This window comes from Lagopus leucura, unplaced genomic scaffold (assembly GCF_019238085.1).
Source record: "Lagopus leucura isolate 7727_CA_CO unplaced genomic scaffold, USGS_WTPT01 Super-Scaffold_100004, whole genome shotgun sequence".
In the NCBI taxonomy this organism is placed as follows: Eukaryota; Metazoa; Chordata; class Aves; order Galliformes; family Phasianidae; genus Lagopus; species Lagopus leucura.
Window position 1 is genome coordinate 26,656,748 of NW_024962264.1, and position 23,228 is coordinate 26,679,975.

Here is a 23,228-nt window from a genome sequence, read left to right on the forward strand (position 1 = left end):
CTTAATATATTTTTTACTCCAACAGCAACAGAGTTAGCATGTGTCTGTAGCACTTCTATATATAATTGTTGACTGATTTACCTGGGTTTATAGTATGAAGCTTTGCTGGTGAATCAGTTGATTATATGTAAAAGCCTACATTGCCAGAAACTTATGTTGGAAAGTAATTTCTCAAGTGCTTCTCTATAAATGAATGAAGATGACATCTGATTAGAGGGCTGCCTTTTGGATGTTGCCCTCATGTTCCACCTTGCAGCTTATTAATCATTCTTTTTTTCTGGAGTGTTATCCTGTGCTTAAAATACCACGTGCAGTGTAGGTTCATCTGTTACACCTGTCGAATCATCAACACATTTGTTTTACTTAGGTAGATGTAGTTTTGTGCTTTTGTGTGGAATTTCTCTTTGTGAGTATTCAGAGAACAAAGCAGATCCTGTTGGTCTTCATCAATGATGTGGCATTGTGACTTGAAGAAACAATATTTGGAGATATGAAACAACACATACAGCTGCGTTGTCAGGAACTGAGCTCACAGAGCTCAAAAGCTTCTGTTAAAATTCTTGGTTTTATAAATGGCGTTTTCACACATTTCATAATTTAGCTTTCCTGTGGATGCTCATGCAGAATAAATCTTACTAGCTGTGAAATTGGCTTTGAAAACAAACTAATGTTTGTTTTCTCTGGGGAGATGAAGAAATGGAAAGCGCTGCTGGAAAAAATCAAGAAGCATCTTAGCAAAGAGTGATGTTTTTAAAATTTTATTTTTATTTTTTTACAATGTCTCTACTTCTGCAATTATTTTTAGGGGATTCAAGAAACAGTTCACTTGAGGACCAAAAGCAGTTGGCTTTGTTGGTTATGGAGACCCTGACGGTTCTTCTACAAGGCTCAAACACAAATGCAGGTAAGTAGAAAGACCATTGGCGAAGCACTTTAAAAACAAAGCACTTATAAAAATGCAATTGTGATATTTGCCTAAAGACAAAGTAGTCCTGATTTTCTATCTTCAGGCAATTAAACACAGTGAAATATCCTTTTTCTTTCTTGCCAAGTTTTCTTCCATAAGAGAAAATCAGTAGCATGACCTGGAGTACATAAAGTAAAGGAATTTAGTTTTGGGTTTTTGGCTTGTTTTTAGTTGATATGCTTGGCAATTTTTTGCTTAAAAAGAACCACATGCATCCATTTCTCCTCAAACATTACTGCGGTCATCTGTAGTAGGGCTTGTAGCACTAGTTTCCTTAAACAAATGTAAGCACATAATTGCACACTTAATTTTGACAATGTTGTGCCTACTGAAATTTGATTTAGAACTGTGTGCCATCTGTAGTGTAAGATGTTTCCTTTTTTTGAAGGTATATTCCTAATCAGTACCTACAAGTAGGCCTAAGTTACGAGTATCTATTTTTCTGAATGAGGCAGATGATGCTGTACGTTATTTCTTTATCTTACGAAGAGCAACATCAAAAAAGATGTTTCTTCACATTAGTACAAATTGTTTCTGAGAACTTAAAATAAAGCAACTGAAAAAGTGATAGGTGTTCTTACAGCCTTTTGCTTTGCTTTATGAGAGGAAGAAGACGAGGGGAGGACACCACCTTAGAGAAACAAAGTTTCTGGCCACAGAGGCCTTTTTCTCCCATTTCTTCTTTATTTTTCTCTATTCTGACTGCTGCTTACTCCCTTCTGGTTTGGTTCCTGTTTTCAGTTCAATGTGAGAGGTTAGAATCTGTGACAAATGTCTAAGAATGGAATCCTACAACTGTCCAGCTCAACTGGCTGCTCATTGTTTAAGCATAGCTCCTGGCCTAATGGCAGAAAGCTTTTAACTTCTGTATTTTCTGTTGTCGATTAAGCAAAATGTTTTCTCTAAATACAATTCAATGTTCAATAACTTTTGGACAAATTGGAGTACTTTGCTGAACAAACTTCTGTTTAAAAAAAAAATTTGCTGTTTTAAAATTTTTCTTCTGCAGTGGTCTTCCTTATATAGATGAGTTCATTCATATTTCTGTGTAGTTTTTCTCCATAAAAGCAAATCTGAAAGCAGTATAATTGGCCCTAAAAGAGAATTGAAATGTGTATATCTGTTTCAGGGGTAAGGTGATATTTACAAAAGTGAGTTGCTTCTAAATGAAATATAATTGAAAAAAGGTAATCGACAGGGAATGAGTCTGACTGTGGAGTACATCTTCAAGTTTATGCCTTTCACATTTTGCAAGATTATACTACCTCGAGCTTTCTAAAACAATTTTGTCCTTTTGCCTTTGGCAATTAATGTACTTTCTATCTGCCCCTCTGCTTTATTTCTTAGATTCAACAAGGTGGTCATGGAAATCAGAGTGGCTTGCTGAAAAAATGTCCATTGAGTTGATGGCTGTCTCTTTATTAACTCAAGGGAATAGTGGACCAAAAAAGTGTTCTTAAGTGCATCAGAGCTGGTTAAAGTGATAGCTTTCTGCTGTAATCCACAGATGGGAGTAATTTTAAGGGATTGACAAGAGCCATCATATGGATGAGTCTACTGCCACTAGGTATAAGGTCACTGGAGGATTCTGCAGCTCTAGTTAGGAGTTTAGGGCTTCCCTCCAGGTTAAGGAAGATATAATGGGGAGAAGTGTTCTCTTTTAAGAAAAAGCAAGGGAAAATTGACTGTATCTCTTCTCCTTTCCTACAGAAGAGTGGAGAAGGTAACTTGTTCTCATCTGAAACCCATGCTCTTTTCCAGCAATAAAATGAAAAAACAAGTTCATGTGCTTATGTACTAATAGCATGCAAAAACATATCACAACTTGGAAAACTGATTTCTTTATATCACTTGCAAGTTCTGCTAGAGGCTGAATCAGAACATAGAGTTTGTTATTTGTGACCTACAGGAAAAAAGAAGTTTCATTTGTTTTTTGCTTCGTTTTTTAATTTTTCTTGTTTTATGGGAGTGTACTCATTCATACTCATTCATACTCATTCAAAAGAGCTTTTGACTAATGCAATTCTGGTAGATAGTGTTTCTTTGCCTCATGGGTAAAAATGCTTTAGTACGTTAATTCTGTGTTGTCATTCAAATCCTTCAGAGGAGTTTAAATCTTGCCTGAGTAGGGCAAAAATGTCTGTTATCAGTGAAAGCAAGTGGAAGACAACTTCTCTTCCTGCTGGAGGCTGAGAACTGGGTGCCAACATGTCTCATTCACTAGCAGCAAGGAATTACAGCACTGCTGATTCTGAAAGACTGTAACTAAAGTTATAGTTGGGATTAACAGCTGAGATTCAGGGTAGAGAAGTAACTGCATCTTAGTGCACTCTGGAGGAAAGAAAGATACTAATTAGGTATTTTCTGAATGAGTTATCAAAATTGAACAAACGTAGTGGTACTTTAGAAAGGGTATGAGGTTATGTAGTCTGGCTCTGTGTGCTGAACCTATGTATAGGTCATTCTGAGTGGATGTTCTGTGTAGCTACTGAAAAGCGCCAGGTTTCTGTATAGCTTTCCTCCCTTTATGGTCTTAATGACTTCTGTTTTTCCTCATATACAGTGTGTTCTCTGCTGTGAGTTAAGCTACATTCTTCTTGTCATCTGTCCCATTGCCAGCACTCTTGGAAGTCAACAGCAGATAGCTATTATTTTTAAAACAACTATGTGTATGCTGGATGACTTCTATCTTTGCCTCGTGTCTTAGGTGCATCATTGCTAGTGCATCATTGTTAGGGTCCTATGGTATTAATTTGCATTTTTTTTCCCCATGTACTATTTAAACATAGTTGCCTCATGGTAAATTTCTAATCCCCTGAAACCTCCACTGTTGTCTATGCCATTTCACGGCTATGCTGCTTTTTTTATTTTAACAGCTGGCTCTTGAATTTTGTCCACAACACTGGATTTTTACATCTGCCAACTCAACTTTATCCACATACTTACTAAATATGCTCATTCTTATATTAGTAAAGGCATTATTCACAACACTTAAGCTGGGTGGCATGTCCTTTGTCAAGTCAGAAGGGCACAGTCGAGAAGACATTACTCTGAATTGCAATTTCAATTAGTTCTGTATTTATCTATTGTTGCAGAGATGAATCTTGGCGAAAGAAAGCTTGTGTATTACCTCGCAGTTCTTGTGGAGAGAGCAGATCCATGCTCATAGCTGGCTGCTCTTCTCCAGCAGCTCAGTTATGTTTTTGTCAATGAAACAAATTACTCTAAAGTAATAAATGCAGTTCTTAATGAAAACATCTGATAGTCTTCATTAAAGGTGCAGCTTTTGTTACATCTTTTAGTTTAGTAGACTCTTTCACCTGTATCACAAGAAGAATAACATTCGTTGAAGTAGCTGAATTATTAAGGAGGCTTTTAGAACTGCCTCCTTATATTCAACACCTTTGATGGAAAACATTTGAAGAGGAGTTCTGTTTTGTTTGTTGTGAGAGGCAAATACTAGTACAAGTCATTAAGCATCCATGCACCTAAAACCCTGTCATCCAATCTTCAGAAGTGAATCAAAATGTCTTTGGTGTTTTCTTTGTTGTTATTTGTTACTGATTATATATTATTTTTCTTTATTACCCGTGCTGCTACCCTTACAACCTTCCCATCCCTACCCCCAATCTGAATAGGTATTTTCAGAGAGTTTGGTGGTGCAAGATGTGTGCACAACATTGTGAAGTATCCACAGTGCCGACAGCATGCTCTGATGATCATCCAGCAGTTGGTGTTGTCACCTAGCGGGGAAGATGACATGGGCACTTTGCTGGGACTGATGCACTCTGCTCCACCTACAGAACTGCAGCTGAAAACAGACATCTTAAGGGTAAATGAAGTACTGCTTAGGACTCCCTCTTAAGACATTCATCTATAGGTTTCTTTTTTTTTTTTTTTTTTTTTTAAAGAATACTCTGAGTAAGGGATTTCATGTACGTTGTCCATATACAGGAGCTGAAATTGGTATATTTGATGCTCTTTTTTCTTTTTTTTCTGTCCATCCACGACAGGTTTCAGAATCACAGAGATGAAAACTAGTGAGTGATTTTGCTTTTAGTACCATCAGCCTTAGGGATGAGATTATACAGCTATGATAACCTTTCCTGCAGGGTATTATTCAGGTAAATGTTTTGGGAGTACATAGGGAAAAAATCAAGCGTGTAACACACAAGTGTATTTTCAGCACTGGCTTGTGTTGTCTTGGGACACACTTGCTTTAATATAACACAGTATGTTAGTTCTGAAAGTTGAATGTGTCACTGTAAATGTGAATGGTAGTATCCACAGAATAGAAGTCTATATAAGGGGAACAAAAACAACAAACAAACCCAAACAACAACAAAAAAAAAACGCAAAAAAAAAAACCCAACAAAAATTGCTTCCTTAAGCAAAACTAGAAATATTGCAAAAGAAGCCTGGCAGTGGAGGAAGAAGACTGTTAACTGTTATTTCTTACAAGCTTTTTGGCTGCTAATCTAAACCCACAATTTCTTTTCAGAATAGCTAATATTTTGAAAATAGACATAATACTGTTACGTTAGGCTAGAAAAGCTAGGCAAGTAGTATTGGGTAAACATGAGTGTTACTCGAGAGAATTGGCAGACATTTAGGTTCATCCTTGTTAGAAGGATCTGTAGTATTCCTCTGACAGATGAGCAGCCATATGTTATTCTAAAAGAGAAAGAGGAAAGCTAATAACAAAATGATTCATTTAGCATATTTTGTCTGTCAGCGTCTTCTAGTTTTAAGTGTATCTAATTCATGACACTCAAAGGCAGAGAAAAGTTACCACAATAGGTAGTACTATGGTAAGTCAAGGTTCTTGTCCTCTTTGACCTCTTGTATTTGCCTCCATTTGTGCTGTTTTGGTGGTGCAATTGACAGTCGAGATTGTTGCAGTGGTACGTCCCATAAATTTGATCCAGGTTTGGCAGGAAATGAGATATTGCCCTTGAAAGAGTAAAACACTCTGTTTCACTGTCCATCCTCGGAGTGCGTCAAAACAGTGTGATTATGAAGAAATGACTACTCAGTGATGGAAGATTTACTTTATTTTTGTGCTCTATTTTTTTCTGGAACAGTGACAGTTTTCTGCTGCCTGTCACACTAGATATGGAGATTTTTTTTTCCCCCTCTATTCTGTTTATTCATGAGTGGGTCAAAGTTCCTGTGACAGCTGCTTTTTTTAGGTAGTGTGGGAGTTGCATCATCACTGAGTCCCCATTTTCACAGAAGTTTGGATGTTATTCTGTGATATTGAGATCCACATTGTTTCCACTGTTTGTGCTGTATTTTTGTATTTCTTTTCATCAGTAATATTTTCTGCATAATTGTTTCTCTCTCAGGTTTGTTTTGGGGCAATTTTTTTAAAGCCATGTTTCATTCAGCTCAAATATTTATGGGTTTCTATGGGAAAGATTAAATCTATTACTTTTCTTACTATGTACTTACTATTGCTATTCAGGTTTGAATGCTGACAGTGCTTTGTCCAGAAGCTTATGCACTGTGGATTACTGCAGCCTATATTAATGTGCTTTGAGATTTTAAGTATTTTGATTTCTCATAGCTACCTACAGTTGTTTGCCTGCTCTTTTTCCAAATTGTCTGTGAAGTATGATGGCACAGTAGATTCTTCTCTAGCAGCTGTATTCTCTGCCTTATCACTAAGAGAATTATGTGATAATTTAGGGCTCTGTTCTAGACTCGTTCAAATCTTTTCTCTTGGCCACTTCATTCCTCAACGTATAATTTCTAAGTTAGGGATGATGGTTTATCTCCTTCCCTTTGTCTTTTTATTTTGTAAGTTCTTGAGGATGTGGTCTTTCAAAATACAGAGATCTTTGGAGACTTGATGCGTTACCCAGTTCTGACAAAAGACAATAGTTTTGCTTGCATATCAAACAGAAATGCTCCTATTTATTTTTTTTTCCAAGGAATCAGTAATGCTGTTCCATTTTTTCTTCATTTTGATTGTTTGTTTTGTCGGTAGGCCCTCCTGTCAGTGCTGAGAGAAAGCCATCGTACCAGAACTGTTTTTAGAAAAGTTGGTGGATTTGTGTATGTCACATCTTTGCTCGTTGCTATGGAAAGATCTTTGTGCTCACCACCGAAGAATGGCTGGGAGAAAGTAAACCAGAATCAAGTGTTTGAACTGCTTCACACGGTGTTCTGCACACTGACTGCGGCAATGCGCTATGAGCCAGCCAACTCTCATTTCTTCAAAACAGAGATCCAGTATGAAAAACTGGCAGATGCTGTTCGATTGCTTGGCTGCTTCTCAGACTCAAGAAAAATAAGTCCATTGAATGTCTTTCCTTCAAATACACAATTATTTCAAAGACTGTTGGAGGATGACCTAATCGCTCTGGATTCTGTGTCACCTACGCTAAGACATTGCAGCAAACTTTTTATATACCTCTACAAGGTAGCAACAGATTCTTTTGACAGGTATGAACTCTGTTCTTTTTTCCCTGGTGTTTCTCAAAGTAATTTCAGATGTACTCATGGCAAGCTTTTGTATATCTGTTTAAATCTATTTCTTTGTTTCTTCATTTATTGAGAGAAGTGGTTACGGTTGGACTAGATGATCTTACAGGTCATTTCCAACCTTGTGATTCTATGTGAAGTAAGATGTCTCCGACTCAACAAATATTGACATAGCTTACTGGTATCGTCAGGTGCATGAGACACTCCCTCTGATGTTGAACATTCTTGTCACAGCAGTAATTAAAACTGAGGTATTGCTAGTGATTGTATTGATGAGTTTAAGCAGCTTGCTGGTAGATAGACAGACCTCCTGATTGCTTTATCTTACGGAATGACCAGAACTTTATGCATTTATTAAGTCAAATGAGAAATTGGCTTTTCAGTGTTACACCTTAACTTCTTTCCATGGAAACATGGGATTTTAAAATAAGTCAGTGGAGAATATGACAAATTTATTTTATTTTAGACAGACAGGCATGTCCTTCAAGTTCTATCTAACCTGTCAGTAATAGTAATTATCTGGACGATGTCAGAGTTAAACAGGTAGAATTTAAATGACACCTGATAGGAGGAATGAAAAATAACGTGTCTTTTGAGATTGTTCGATGACAGTAAAGCATATTGAAATACGTATTTAAGATTTGCTTTATCTGAAGGTAGTTCTCATGTATCGTTCGAGGTCCAAGAGCATCAGATAAAGCAGAGGGTCTGTATAAATGGGTCTTGAAGCCTGTGTACCCCAGGTACTTAATGTATATAGCCCTGTTATTCAAAGATGGGCCATCTGATTTACAGACAAAGTAAGAGTCTGGTTTTTCCAAGTGTTACAGGTGTGATCTTATGTGTTGAGATATTAATAGAGTTGGAGGTAGGTCAGGTTCTTGAAGTAGGCGACTGGTGAAGCACCGGACTTCATGGTTTGCGAAAGATTTTCCTCCAAAGCAGCAAATAATCTCTTCTGGGTTTTTAAAACAGCAAACAAACAGATACCTCACGAACCAAGTACAGAAATTAATTTCTTAATCTCATTTTAAAAGATTATTAAAATATCCTGGTTGTGAGAGCAAAATGTGTGTTAAGAAAGTGCTGCGCATGCTGTAGAAAGTTATAGCACTAACTAGTGATGAGGGATCAGTGGGGTAAGTAAATTCCTTAATGCTGCAGCATGAGCTACCTCAAGTTTCTTTTTTCGTTATCGTTTTCAGTGACAGCTTTTTCCGTTCCTGAATTTTCTGACCATCAGTCCTTGTGAAGTTTATGTTGATTTTGTCTTAACCACATTGATCACATTTAACTTACCTCAGGCTTTACTTTTCCTTCTCAATTTCTGCTGTCTAATATTGAAAGGTGCTCTGTTTTGCCAATGTGATCATATTGATAAACTCTATCAAGTAATGAATGAGTACTACAGGCACGTCCACACGTTTACCTGATGAGTGCCACTCAGCAACGTTCTTTGTCATCTGTGTTCTGAAGAATGAGTCCAAGTAAAGACTTCACTGGTGATGGCTGTGTAAAACTAACAAGCTTTCGACCTCCGGTTTCTTCTCTAACCTCTCTGTCCTACCCCTGTCTGTTTTGTCTGTAGTCGTGCAGAACAGATCCCTCCTTGCCTGACAAATGAGACCTCTCTCCCCTCTCCCTGGGGTACGCCAGCTTTGTCGAGGAAAAGGTACCGATCCTTTTAAGAGAAATTCATCTTGTTTCTGGTTTCTCACTGTTGTTTCTTCATTCTCATTTTTCTCTCAGGTGCTACTGTTTGTGAGGTGTTCATTTTTGCTTGTATGCTTACTGGATGAAATAAATGTCAGGGTGTATTTCATAAAGAGTTGTATGTAGTTCTGCTAATGTATGAGAGCAAAAATTCTCCAGAGTCTCAAATTACTTTGAGTTATGTTAATGGTTGCAAATCAAAAGGTCTAGAGTAGCATGTGATCTAAGAAACGTAAAAACAATCAGGAGCAGTTCAGAGAAATTCAGACTCTGCTAGTCTGTGATGTAATGCAGCAGGATTTGTTTTTCCTCAATTGTTTTACTCAATTAATTTTTCAGGAAGAGGTACTTTTAGTCAGAAGGTCAGTGGCTTGTTAGAGTGCTCATTTGTAACAGTTAGACTTGGTCAGAGTGGCTTCTTACATTGCCTGCTTCTTCCTTTCCCTCCTTAGGGGGACAATGTGAATAATGTATAAGCATGAGTAAATTAATTTTTTGCAGAGTGTGCACTGACTTGCTGATGTATAACATTTGATCGATAGTTTGGCAGGATTTTATTAGACCTATGGTCTTTTCCCTGCCTAGGGGAAGTGTTTTTGAACGGATTCTTTGTTGCTTTTATGTAAATACTTCCATATGGGAAACTGCATGGGGAAGTTAAGGTGTTTTCAAGAGGCGTGCAAAGCACTGCTTACTAATGTTTGCTTTTAGGTTATGGCCTTTTGCTATGTTGTTGACAGAAAAGCCAACTGCCTGCTCTCCACTGTTTCCCCTGATCAGTTTGTTGCGTGCAGTGTCAAAGGGCAGGCAGATTGAGGCAAGGGCCATCTGCTTGTTAGTTCATCATTCTGAGTATTGACTGGGAGTTTAATTAGGCTTTTCCTGTATTACTGTATTACAGCTTTGAAGTTGACTTAATAAGGTGGACACGATTGTGCTGATTAGGACACTTAGAAGTAAAATTTGTGCTTAAAATAGGATGGAAGTTTTCTCTTAGAGTGCTTTGAAGAGAGGAATTTCATTAGACTGAAAAGCATTGCTAAGTGCAATCAGATTTCTAAATTGTGTCTTCTAAAACTGACGTGGAGGTTATCAGGATTATGTTGCAAGGAGATGGCAGTTCTCCTCTTCAGGTGTTGGGAGGAAGACTTTTGCAAGAAAAGAAATGCATATATTTAAATTTCTGTCTTAAGAAAGAGAGAAGGTTAAGAGACTTTTTCTGTACTATACTGTTTCAAGTTGTTCTGCTAACCTTAATTATATTTAATTTCCAAAGAAACAAGCAAGACTGCTTCTATCTACCAAGTATTTCAAGCATTAAGTCTGCTGGAGAAAGTTTGTGTGGAAATTTGGTGGTTAAAGAGTTGGTAAAAAAATATTTGGGAAAATTGATTTGGACAGATTTTTTTTCTTAGATTCATTGTACTATTCTGTGTGAGGTTTAAGTATTAGCTACAGGAATTAAGCATCAGAAATTTCATCTTTTAAAAAAGAATGTTGTATGTAAAAAGTGCCCTAGGATTCTTTCAGATGCCAAATTTCTGTTGAGCTGACTCTAATATTTCTGATGGGCATGCTTTTGTTGAAGCTCTCTTTATACAGCCTGTTTTCTGTCCAGTACAGAAAGATTGTGCTGTGTTTTATAATGTCCTGTCTTTGGCTAAAATAAGTAGTGCCTCCAGCTTTCACTACAAATGATCTTGCTTTTTGTTGGTGGTTTGTATGTTCAAGATGCAACCGCTGAAATATTTAGGACAGAACTGTACTTGCAGCCATTGTCACCTTCACTGTGTGTCCTGTTCCAGCAGGGAAAAAAGGCTTCCTGATGAAAAGTGTCTAATGGCTGAGACAGTGAAAGTCTGTGAGCGTTATTTCTGTTGAAGGCACATCTTCCTCACTGGGAGCAGGAGGGGCAAAATGATTGCCTTGACTGATGAAATAGAAGGGGAGATCCTGCACAGAAAGCTCTCACTTTCTGTAAAATGGCAAGCAGCACTAGATTCTCAATAAAACTTTTATCTAGGAGTACGTTTTCTTTCTTCTCACAAGTAGGTGTATACCTTAAACACTTTGTATGTATGTACATACAGACACTAAAGATTCACTTAAAATGAGATTGCTTCAATAGTCACTGTAAGATTGAGAGCATATGGGCTGCTGGCAAGGGTGCGCACCAAGACAAACGTTGTTCCTGCCGGTTGGTTGGAAGTTGCCCACAGTTGTTTGATAGCAAATTGCATAAGTATTTGTTAAAGAAACTGGGGAGAAATGGGTTCTCTGGAACAAATACAGCTTTCAACAGGAGTACTGGTTGCCTGTGCATGCTGCTGCTGCAACTAGGATGAGAACAGGGATGAGAAAGACAACTTTTGTGTTCTTTAAGTTGTGCATCACCTGGGGAACAGATTCCCCAGTGTTAAAGTGCCCTCAAGAAATGTAGACCCTTCTGGGTTGTCTGTAGGGAAAATGCATCGATTGGCTTGAGAAAAGTGCTTGGTATTTTGACCTGAGGAAGGGAAAGGAGTACTGGAAACATTCATGTACAGTTGGACTTTACAGCAGCTGTTAAAAAAACAACAAAACAAAAAACCCAAACAAGCAAAAAAAACCCCTCCAAAACTCAACAAGGATTGTAACAGCTGGGGGCTGTAATGGTGTGTTGTTTTTTTCCCTGCAGGCATGCATATCATTCTGTTTCAACACCTCCTGTTTGCCCTCAGAAAAACATACCTGACATGAAACTGCAAGTGGGATCTACATCCATGCAAAGCTCTGACGCGGTTGTTATTCACCCTGGTGCTATGCTTGCGATGCTGGATCTTCTGGCCTCTGTTGGATCAACTACGCACCCAGAGGTGGGCAACACATCCCTGCTGTCTTCCGCTTTGGGAGTGACTGGGTGTACTCTTACTTCCTGCCAGGAAACTCATGCTTCACAGAACTATCAAGTTAAATAGTTATGTAGGAAAGGTCTGATAGAAATCATTTTGCGTTAGCTTGACTTCATTTGTTTCTCTCAAACGCCTACCTTTTATTTTCAAAAAAGAAGGTGATGCAGGTGTTCACTGTCCCTGCAAGGTGCACACACAACTTAGTACAGTACTTTTTGTGTGTTGATTGCCAAGGGTGGTTTCCCTTTGATTATTTTGCATAAGGGTTTTCTCAGTTTGTCTCTTCTGAAGTTACAGGTTGTTTTTCTTTCATTTCAGCATGCGCTGGACCTCCAGCTGGCAGTGGCCAACATCCTGCAGTCCCTTGTGCATACGGAGAGGAACCAGCAGGTCATGTGTGAAGCTGGGCTCCACGCACGCCTTCTCCAGAGGTGCAGTGCTGCTCTGGCTGATGAGGACCATTCGCTGCATCCCCCGCTCCAGAGGATGTTTGAAAGGCTGGCCTCCCAGGCACTGCAGCCCATGGTGCTCAGGTCAGAACAACACCATTGAGTCCTGCAGAGCCAGGCCCTTGTGCCTGTGCTGAGGCTGGCTGACTGTAAATAGCCTGGATTGTTAGAGAGCATAAATGGCCTTGTGTGGCAGTGGATGGCACAGAATCCTGCTTTATTTCTCCTTAAATAGCCTGTCTTGCTTCTGCTAATCAGCATGTAGCCCTGGAGCTGTGAGGATTCAGGGGGAAGGAGTATGATGGAAGGAAATGTGTTTTTTCCCCACAGAGATTGCACTAAAGTTGCTTACTTCCTTCCTTCCTGTAAGTACTGAGAGGTTATCCATAGTGCAGTCCCTGGCTAGGCTGTCAGCAAGAGGAAACGCTAAGATTGTAAAAGTGATGGTGCTACAGAAGGGAGTCAATTGCTAGATGTTTCTTTGTAGCTTTAAATACCCCAGACTGGAAAAGCTTCAGGGCAGCTGTTTGATTTGTCCCTTCAGCGTATGTGAAGGAAACACTGGGATGTGATGAAAGAAACGTCTGGAGAAATGGAGCCTTTATAGAAAGAGTGGGGCTGATTGCCCTCTTCTTCAACTTTGGTAGCATTGCCTGGCCTTGTTCTGGACCAATTCTGCAGTAACTCATTCTGAGAACAGATAGAAAGGATAAATAAAGGAAGTGACTTTCTGTTGAGAATTTACTAAATTTTTGTGAAGCATAACTTCAAAAAGTTCAGCTTCCTGTACGTTAGTGCATGAATATTTGCGTATATTTCTGTGCTGATGCTAGAAAAGGAAGGTTGAAAAGTTTATTGTGTGCATGTTTGGAACCATTTGTTGATACCCACACAGCTGTGTCATGCTTTTGAGTTTCTTGCTGGATCTCACCTATGTGAGGAATTTGATGTTATAATCCTCTTAGGGTAGGTAAGTGGCTGAGATACAAGCAGGACAGTTTGCTGCTTCCCTTTGATGGCATCTGGAATTACTGGAAATCACTGCAGTGTGCACACTTGTCATCACAGGGACTTGAGCATCCCCAAGCCATAGATATTGATAACGTAGCTGTAGCTACAGATACAGTCGATATCTATAAGCACAGATGTTAGTAGCTCTGAAGCTGTCCTATTATAACTGAACAGATGGATGAAACAATGCAGAGATGGCTTTCTCATGTGAGCCTGTGGTTTCTAGGTGAGCACAGTTTTTTGAGTATGCAGCATGGATACCGATCCTCTCCCCCAAGAATGTAGTGGCCTTATTGCCAAGAAGTTGTCTGCTTTATTAAAGCCTTTTTGATTAGTTGAAATAACATTGACTTTTGATAGTGTGTCTTTAAAGTTTGAAGTTTCAAATCAATCACGTGTAATCATTCTGTATTTTGTTCAGTATTTTTGTTAAAAATATACTTAAGTTGCTTAGAGATGAGAAGGCTCCAGGGAGACCTCGTTTGTGGCCTTCCAGTACTTGAGGAGAGCATACAAACAGGAGGGGTATGACTGTTTACGTGGGTGGTTACTGATAGGACAAGGGGGAATGGATTTAAACCGAGACAGGCAAGGTTTAGTTATGTATTAGGAAGAAGTTTTTTGCTCAGGGGGTGGTGACACACTGGAGCAGGCTGCCCAGTGAGGTTGTGGATACCCCATCCCTGGAGGCATTCAAGGCCAGGTTGGATGTGGCTTTGAGCAGACTCTGCACCTTCCTGAAATTGGGGTTGAAACAGATGATTTTGTGGTCCTTTTCAACCCAAGCCTTTCTATGTATCTATGAAGTAATTGACTTTAATGGTATTGTGTTTGGTGCCATTCTGGGATAAAAACTTGAATATGATCCTCAAATTCTTTTTTGTCATCTTTCCTAGGGAATTTTTACGCTTGGGAAATCCTCTGAATTGCGGAGCTTGGGACAAAAAGCTGTTGAAGCAGTACCGCGTGCACAAACCCAGCTCGTTGAGTTTTGAACCAGAAATGAGAAGTAAGTGCTGAGGTACCAGAAGTTTGTGTAAAGATCACTTTACTTCATATCCTTCGACTGCATATTTATGTAAATATTTGTACATAAACATGCAGAAAGAAATAACTTTGCCCCAGCATTGTATGAATGTGGAATCATCAGGACAATTTAACTGGAAAAAAGAGGGAACACGGTATTTAATTACATCGTCATGAAATAATCATTTCTAAACTTACAAATAGTAGCAATTAAATACAAAACATCTTTATTGTCTGGGTGATGGAGCCCTGGTACAGGTTGCTCAGAGTCTCTTGAAAGTCTTGAAAACCACACGGACGTCAGCCTGGGTACCCTTGCTGTGAATGTCCCTTGCTAGAGCAAATGACCTTCAGAGGGATGTTCCAACCTTAACCATTCTGTGATTCTTTAATACTAGCTCGCTTTCAGGTTTTTAGTGGATGCTAAGGTTGTAGCTGATTAACAGTAAAAGGAAAAATATTATTCTCATATATGAGGGCTGCTCTGAAAGTAATGCCTTCTATTTTATTATGTTAGCCCATAATGTCAGAGGCAGATGTTGGTGTAATGGCAGTAGAGGTTGAACCTTCCTGCCAATATTGTTACATTTTGTTGCCATGAGACAGATGGCAGCAGCAGAGGGGCAATCTGATCAAATGGCATCTGACATAGAAGGGTGTATGAAGCAAAGGTGTGGAACTGAATTCCTCTGTACGGTAGAAATTGTACCTGTTGACATTCATCTGTGCTTGTGGAACATTTGTGGACATTAACACGGTGGAAGTTGGACTGTGTGGGCAACACTTTCCTAGCAACAATGCCACCATAGCAGCAGTGAAACGGTAAGCTACCTTTACTGCTGCAGGTGTGATGAGTGCAGCATACAGGTTCTTGTTTGTCACTAGCAAAAGTGTGTGGCTAATGGTAATAACTGTGTTAAAAAATTGTGTTCTGTACCTGAGAATTTGCTTTATCACTTAGAGTTATTGTGCTCCTTATATCTGCTGTATTTTCTGTGGAAGTAAATAAGAGGTGTTACTATCAGAGCAACCTACATATTTCAAGGTTCACATCATGTTGTTACATCTGTGTAGTCTCTCCCATGGATTCAGGAAGATGGCAGATGAAATTGCTGTACCTAAGTCAGAATGCTTACTTGATATTGTTAGGTTGTAGATATACATACATACAGGCTCTGTGAAAACATTCATTATTGCTTTGTGTTCTATCTGTCTGAGAGAATGCCTCATACAGCAATAGCCCATCAGCTATAATTTTCACACTAGAACACTTGCATATGTTTTCCAGCTATTTAATAAATCAGCCTGGTAAACTGTGCTGAATGTCTGTAATGGTTGTTTGAATTTAATATCGGAGGATTTCTCCAGCTGATCTGAGCCTTTCTTCCACACGTGCCCCTCTCTCTCTCGTATTATTCAACAGTTGTAGAGCCTAGGAACAGCCAAACATGTAGTACAGGGAAGTCTCAGTGGGTGGTAGTAGAAACCTGTTGTTGGTGAGTTTCCAAAGCCTGTGATATTTATTTCTGGATGTTGATTCGGTCATCAAACAGGGCGTTGTAAAGCATTGTTCACATCTTAATGCTTGAGTTATTTAAAAGGAACTAAAAAGTATCCTGGATGGTGTTAAGTTACAAGCGTTAAATACCTTCTCTCCAGTGTCTACAAAACTCTCATCTTTCATTTTTATTTCAGAGATACGAGATTAAGTAATTGCATTCTATTCTATTTGTGTTATGTCATCAGACTATGTGCACTGGGAAAGAGTAACCATTTCTCTTGGCCAGCATTGAGTTCTTTTATTTATGTATGTTTAATAGGGTATAATTAAAGGATGGGGTAAGAATAAACAGTGAAAACTGAAAAGATGAATTTGAGAAATTACTAAACTAAGAAAGAGAAGGTAAAACTACCTTGTGGGTATGCTGCAGGTTGCTACATTCAATCTCTGAGCAAATCTGAGCTTCTCTGCTTATTTTGAGTTCTGAGGCTTTTAGTTTAGAGCATCTTACTAGCATCTTATTTATTGCTAATCTGAGCATTTATTGCATCTGAATAAGATCGAGCAGTTTCTTTCCTGTCTGCTAAGCCATATAATAGGAATGTTCCTGAGTTATGTGAAAGGAGCATTTGCTGGTGTGAGATAATGAGATGGGTTGTTCACTCAGTTTCTGATAGCACTGCCAAATCTCTGTGCTATCTTGCGAAGATGTTAGTCAATTTGCCTCAGCTGAATTATATAAGCTGAATGCTTATATAATTTGGCTGGATGTTAGACAACAGTGGTTAGGCTTTGGAACAGGTGGCCCAGGGAGGTGGTGGAGTCACTGTTTCTGGAGGTGTTCAAGAACTGTGGAGATACGTCACTGAGGGATGTGGTTAGTGGGCACGGTAGAGATGGGTTGGGATTGGACTGGATGATCCTAGAGGTCTTTTCCAACCTCAATGATTCTATGATTCTAATGAGAGAGCAGTGCTTTCCAACTCTTGATCTTCTAATAGAGAGGCTGAATTTGTGGGCAGTCGTTGGTCATTCAGCTGTTGCTCTGGAAAGACCCAATAAAAAGCCCGAAAATGCCTTCTTTTTGCAATACTGTATTTTGTATTGATTTCTTAATGCAGATAGCATGGTTACCTCAATGGAAGGTCTGGGTTCAGACAGCGTCTTCAGTTTGCATGAAGATAGCCACTACCGGATCAGTCGGAGCCTCCTCAAACCAGCTGAAGGAAGCACAGTCCCCCTGACGCGAGTCAAGTGCTTGGTGTCCATGACAACACCCCATGATATCAGGCTTCACGGCTCATCAGTCACTCCTGCCTTCATCGAATTTGACACATCTCTTGAAGGGTTTGGGTAAGGTACCATAGTGCTCTCAAACAGCGTAGGGCACAATGCTTTCTGTGTTCTGTTACTTTCTTCTTTCAAAGGAATTATTGAAATTTCCAATGGACTATTTGCAGCCTGGAAATGAATGGATGAATCCTTTAAAGAAAAGAAAGTAATGCTTTATGCCGCAGATGTCCATTCTGTCATTGACTTGAAGCTAATGCTTGCCATGTGTAAAAGCGCAAGCCCACATGTATCACAGTGTTAATAGTACTCTGTTGGATCTGGATTTCATGGGCCTTCTATAACAAAGGGATGCTGTCATATTCCTGCAGAAAAACAGCTGTTGCTAGAATTCCTTGTGACTTTTGAACCACCCAAATACTCTGAAACCTGCTTAAAGTTGCTGAAGAACTTGAAAGTGAGGAAATAGGCAAGGCAGAAACATAAGTAAAGTAGGAAACTGTGTGTAGTCCAAATAACTGGAAAAGGTTGATAATTAACTGGAGATGGAGCCTAAATACAGCAATTAATTCCTTCAGTTTTTTGGAACATAGTGCCATCATCTCCTGCTTTTTTTTTTTCTTAACTAACATTTAATACTGCTAAGTAAAGATCATCTACTGTGATCTAGTGTGGCTGTTTGGAGGATTAAAATGTGACGCCCTTCTCAGCATGTATTTAATACCAATATTTGCCACAATGGAAAAATTAATGGAAATTAATGGAAAAAATGGAAAAGAAAAAAATGAAAATACTTGTTTTGTACTGTGTTAAGGGTTAAATATCTAAAATTGCTGTCATAATGCAGGCCAGGAGTATAAAAAAGGTATCCCTTAACTGCCTGTAGACCATAGATGGACTGAAAATGGGCTGAAATGCCCAAAGAGCACAGTGTTGGAAGGTATGTTTAAATCAGTTGATTATGGGAAGCCTTAACTGATAAGTGGTTGTTCAGAATTGCCTAGAAGCTTGGTTAAAAGCTCCAATATGTTGACTAGAAAAAAGATTTTATTTGAAAGATTTTCAGTGACACAAACAAGTAACACTGACAACTGCTGTGAAGCTGAAAGATGTGAGAAATATTCATGAGATCTGTAGCTCTTCAACTTCCTTAGTTAAGTCTGGTTTCAAAGTAATTTAGGGAAAAGATAAAAATGATCTGTATGCCAGGACTTTTCCACAATTTTATGAAGGCAAAAGCAGTACAACCTAACAAGAATTGTTTCGTTTGTCATTTTCTTTCCAAACAAAATATTTACATTTACTGTGCTTAGGTCTTTTTCTTGACATTGTGGCATTGGAGAGAGACACTTTCATATGAGCACTGAAGTTCTAGTTTGTTTGGGATGACTGGTGGGAGAGTGCAGCCCAGCCTGTGTTTCAGATCTCCCATTGCTTTGTGTTCCTTTTAGAGCTTTGTGAAGCAGAGATGTATCTGTTTGACATCTAACCTTTATATCTAGGTTAGTTAGGGACTCATTTGTCTTAGAAAACAAATGTTGCTCAAAGCCCTCTTCTGTGTCCCCCCTGAAGAGGAAAACATTTTCTGCTAAGAACAAATGAAAATAGGCTAGCAAAATGAGTTGCCATTGTGATTAGTCCAGGAGATTGGAGGCGCTGCTAACACAGTCAGAAGTAAACCACATAACAGGCCCTTGTAATTTCATTGGGTCACCTATAGGACTGCCATACAATTAAAAGATGTAAACGTATTTTGGTCTGTTTCGAAGTGCCCATGGTGGTTCATGAACACAGTGGATTTAATAGTCAGTTTGTGGACACCTGCAATGCTTCTAACACCATTAACAATAGGGGATTTCCCTGCAAATAACATTTTCAGAATGAAGGAAGAAGTAAATAATAAGCACTGTAACCAAGGGGAAGATAGCTGTGACTACATAAATTGAGGGTAAATAGCAAGAAAGTGGTGACTTTTTGTCTTAATAATAGAGGCGAAGTGTCTTGCCCATCAGTGTACACTGGCAGCTGAAATCCTATGGGATTCCCTTTACCATGGGTAGGCCGAGCAGCAAAGTTGTCTGAGTTCTTAAAATGTTGTGGTACCTGGAACTGTGCTCCTGATTCCTGTTCCCATTGTGTTCATAGCATCTTGTAAAGACCATCTGTATCCAGTTCTGTGAGATATGACCTCACTGCCAGGTGTGCATACTTAGAAAAAGAACACCATACCAGGTGTTTACCAGATCCTTGGAATGTTTAGCTAATAAGTTTGTCAGAGAGTGCAGAGTATCTCAAAGGGTGTGAAGAGAGGTATGGTCATCCTTAAGGGAACAGATTATGCTGTGGAGCAACATGAGCATAAGTCTCTGTGTCTTTGCACCAAAAATGTAGAGTACCAAAGGTCTCTGTGCTAAAGATAGTTTAACCTCTCAAGGAGAAATCTTAATTTCCACCTTTCAGAAATACATGCATTAATAGAGAGTGATGATACACTTGTGATGTATTTTTCTAGGTTGTATGTACTGTATATTGAACTCTGATTATCCTGGATTTCATATACTCTAGTGTGATGCTGATTTTCTGTTTAACAGCTGTCTGTTCTTGCCAAGTTTGGCTCCCCACAATGCACCCACCAATAATGCTGTCACGACAGGACTTATTGATGGTGCAGTTGTCAGTGGAATTGGAACTGGTAAGTACCTGGGTATTATTGTTAACAGTATTTTTTACCTGATGATGTTCAGGTATGGAGTAATGTTATGGTGTTGGATATTGCACGTTCACTATTGAGAACTTTGTGTCTTTTATGTTGCTGTTACTTTTTGCTCCTAAGGCAATGAAAAGCTATACAAAATGCAAATGTGCAATTGCTTCAAAATACAAGGCTTTCAAGAGAACATAAAATTATGTGTTAAAAACAAATGTAGGTATCAGTGTTAAGTGGCCAGAGGATAGGAACCATGGGATGGATTGTAGGGCCATCCTTGTTGCTTACTTCAGCTGAATTGTTCCCTGAATGTATTACTGATGTAGTTACCAAATATAGTTTTAAAAGTCCCATCGAAATTGCTTTCCATCCCATGTATTTGCTCACTGCAAGCTATTCAGCCTACAGTGACCTGATATGCTGTGGGGCTAACTGAACGTGGTCTGTTGATCAAAATAAGTCTTAAGTATTAATTAAAAAAAGAAAAAAAAAGAAAGAAAAGAAAAAGCACAAGTTTTGCTGCAGTAAGATGAGATTAGTGTCAGCAATTGAACTCTGTGAGCTTTTTGTTGTTCTGTGGGAGAACCTGTGGGTAGCAGGGAGGGGGGGAAGCGTTGAGTGTATCTGGCAGAGAGATCTTTGGCAAGGAACACTGGATGGATCTAACTCAGTCATACCTGTGGAAAATGTATCTTAGTGATATTAACTCCCTCTTAGATCCCCTCTTTTGTCTGGGGAACTGAAGCTCGAGCATTCTGAACAAGCGCATCTTTAAAGTTAATTTTTGTCTCTAGGGTAAGAATAGAGTGCAATTGTTGCTTTGCCTGATTATGAAAGAAGTCCCTCTGAGCTAGCTTGATGTGACTTTTCTGCAGGCTTCTGTCGGAAGTGGGAATAGCAGCATCAAAGTTCACAAAGGCATAACTAGTATCAGCTGAAGAACTGAGCATTTGGGGAAAAAAAATGGGATAGGAACATGTAAATGTACTAAGTAGATGCTATTCCAACTATATAATGAGTTTTCCTTTTTGTTCTTAGGTGAACGATTTTTCCCACCACCATCCGGTTTAAGCTACTCAACTTGGTTTTGCATTGAACATTTTAGTACTCCTCCTAATAACCATCCTGTCAGACTTCTTACGGTAGTGCGGCGCGCAAACTCCTCGGAGCAGCACTATGTGTGCCTTGCCATCGTCCTCTCAGCAAAAGACCGGTCACTAATTGTTTCAACTAAAGAAGAATTACTTCAAAATTATGGTAAGAGTTGTGTTGTCTGATAATCCTGACAACGTTATGATTGTCTGGATCTAGACTAGACAAATGTCTTATATGTAGGAATTGCATGTGACTGAACTTGGAGCTTCACCAGCTTTGCTGTCTGGCTAGTTGAAGGCAGTCAGTCATTTCCTTTATGTTTTAATGATGAGATCAGTTTGCAGAAAGAGTTTGTTGGTGCATTTGGCATCTGAGATCAAGAGAGGAATTACAGTAAGTGCTATAAAAAACAAAGTAAAGCTGATGAGGCTGCTGAATTTGCTTGGGAGAGCTGTCACTGTGGTTGGAAGCCTCAGGTTCAGCCATTTCCTGTCTCCTGCTTTATCCTTCTTTAAAGCTTCCAAGACAACTGTTCAGTTCAGGCCAATGATTGAAGATGAGCAGAGGGCAGAGGAGCAGCCTTCTGTGCATTTCAGGCTTAGTACTTTACCAAACCAGCACAGTCTGGTGTCTTCTGTCTTCTGTCCCATTCTGTTCTATTTTGAATAAGAAGCACTAATATTTTTTTTTCTTCACAATCGTAATTATTTCCAAAAACATAAGCAGACCATCATAGAATATTCTTTACCTTCATGATAAATAAACATTTGCATAGTTTCCTATTTTCTCAAAGTAGAAGCTCAAAGAAAAAGATGTTAAAACCTAACTTGAGAGCTGGAGACTCGTTGTACAGGGCTAGAACTAAAGCTCTTAAATTAGAAAGATAGTAGCAGCTTTTTATAACCTGGAAAGCTGAATTCTTATAGTCAAGGAATGGTTGGAAGGGACTTTAAAGCCCATCTGTGTCCAACCCCCTGCTGTGGGCAGGGTTGCCATCCGCCAGATCAGGCTGCCCAAGGCCCATCCAGTCTGGCCTTGAACACCTCCAGGGATGGGGCATCCACAACCTCTATGGGCAACCTCTTCTGGTGCCTCTGAGTAAAGAATTACCACCTAACATTTAATCTAAATATCTCCTCTTTGAGCTTAAAACAGTTCCCCATTGTCCTGTCGCTATCTGCCTGTGTAAAATGTCTACCTCCCTCTTGTTTTTAGTCTCTCTTTTAATTACTGGAAGGCCTGGCACCTCCTTAGAACCTTCTCTTCTCCAGACTGAAAAAGCCTGAGCTTATGTTCATAGTAATTGCTTTAGCCTGCATTTGAGCAGTAAATTATACATTTTTAGTTTGTAAGCTCTTATCTAACTCTTTAGAAGATATTGGGTTTGAAGAGGCTTTGACAGAGAGGATTTGGTTGTCTCTGCCTACAAAGATTCCTTTTTAAGTGAATGGGATACTTTCCTTTGGTGATCTGCTGCCTTATGATGGCTTATAGTAGTTGATGGTGTGCAGTCAAGTCCTGAGCAGGTCTGAAGAACAGAGATAGCTGGCCTGCCAGTGTGTGGGATTGATCATTTGTTGTGAGAATAAATTGAGTGCTTTAGGGATTCTTTTTGTGGTTGAGAGATGCACTTTGAGGTGTTTGGCTGGAGAAAAAGAAGTTGAGGAAAGATTACTTTTGTATCTGGAAGTTAGTTCTAAGAACTCTGCTTTTATCCTTTTCCTTGTGCTGTTTCTAAAAACAGTAGTGTTCTCTCTGCATACGCTGATATTGAAGTGAGAGGATTAGTTTCTTTTCCTTCAACGCTGGAAGAATGACGAGAGATCTGAAACACTCCTGCTTTCAGTTGAAATGCTCTCTAGTGTAGAATTTTCAAACTTTGTCTTTTTTTCTTTTTTGGGCTTTCAAGTAGAGAGTGGGAGATTTTGGTGATTCAGATGGAGAAACTAATGGACCTGAGTACTGCAAACTGTTCATGCTTTCTAGTGTGAAATCAAAGGATGCGTTTTAGAAAAAGTAAAATTATCAATAATAAAAAATTATGTAGAACTGAAGGCAGAATATTTATTGAGAACTGAAGGCAGCAGCA

The 23,228-nt window shown here is 39.1% G+C and overlaps 1 protein-coding gene across 5 annotated transcripts in view; it reads left to right on the forward strand.

Annotated features, from left to right (window-relative positions):
* WDFY3 (WD repeat and FYVE domain containing 3) overlaps positions 1 to 23,228 on the forward strand; it is a 140,410-nt gene that overhangs the window by 59,435 nt on the left and 57,747 nt on the right. For 4 of the 5 annotated variants that reach the window (XM_042870783.1, XM_042870784.1, XM_042870785.1 and 1 more), the window contains exons 11-20: positions 806 to 904; positions 4,606 to 4,799; positions 6,960 to 7,417; positions 9,045 to 9,128; positions 11,847 to 12,024; positions 12,379 to 12,593; positions 14,417 to 14,529; positions 17,169 to 17,400; positions 19,929 to 20,029; positions 21,083 to 21,301. In XM_042870783.1, coding sequence (XP_042726717.1) covers positions 806 to 904; positions 4,606 to 4,799; positions 6,960 to 7,417; positions 9,045 to 9,128; positions 11,847 to 12,024; positions 12,379 to 12,593; positions 14,417 to 14,529; positions 17,169 to 17,400; positions 19,929 to 20,029; positions 21,083 to 21,301 — 1,893 coding nt within the window. The remainder of the gene's footprint in view (positions 1 to 805; positions 905 to 4,605; positions 4,800 to 6,959; positions 7,418 to 9,044; positions 9,129 to 11,846; positions 12,025 to 12,378; positions 12,594 to 14,416; positions 14,530 to 17,168; positions 17,401 to 19,928; positions 20,030 to 21,082; positions 21,302 to 23,228) is intronic. The other variant, XM_042870786.1, reaches the window with a different exon arrangement.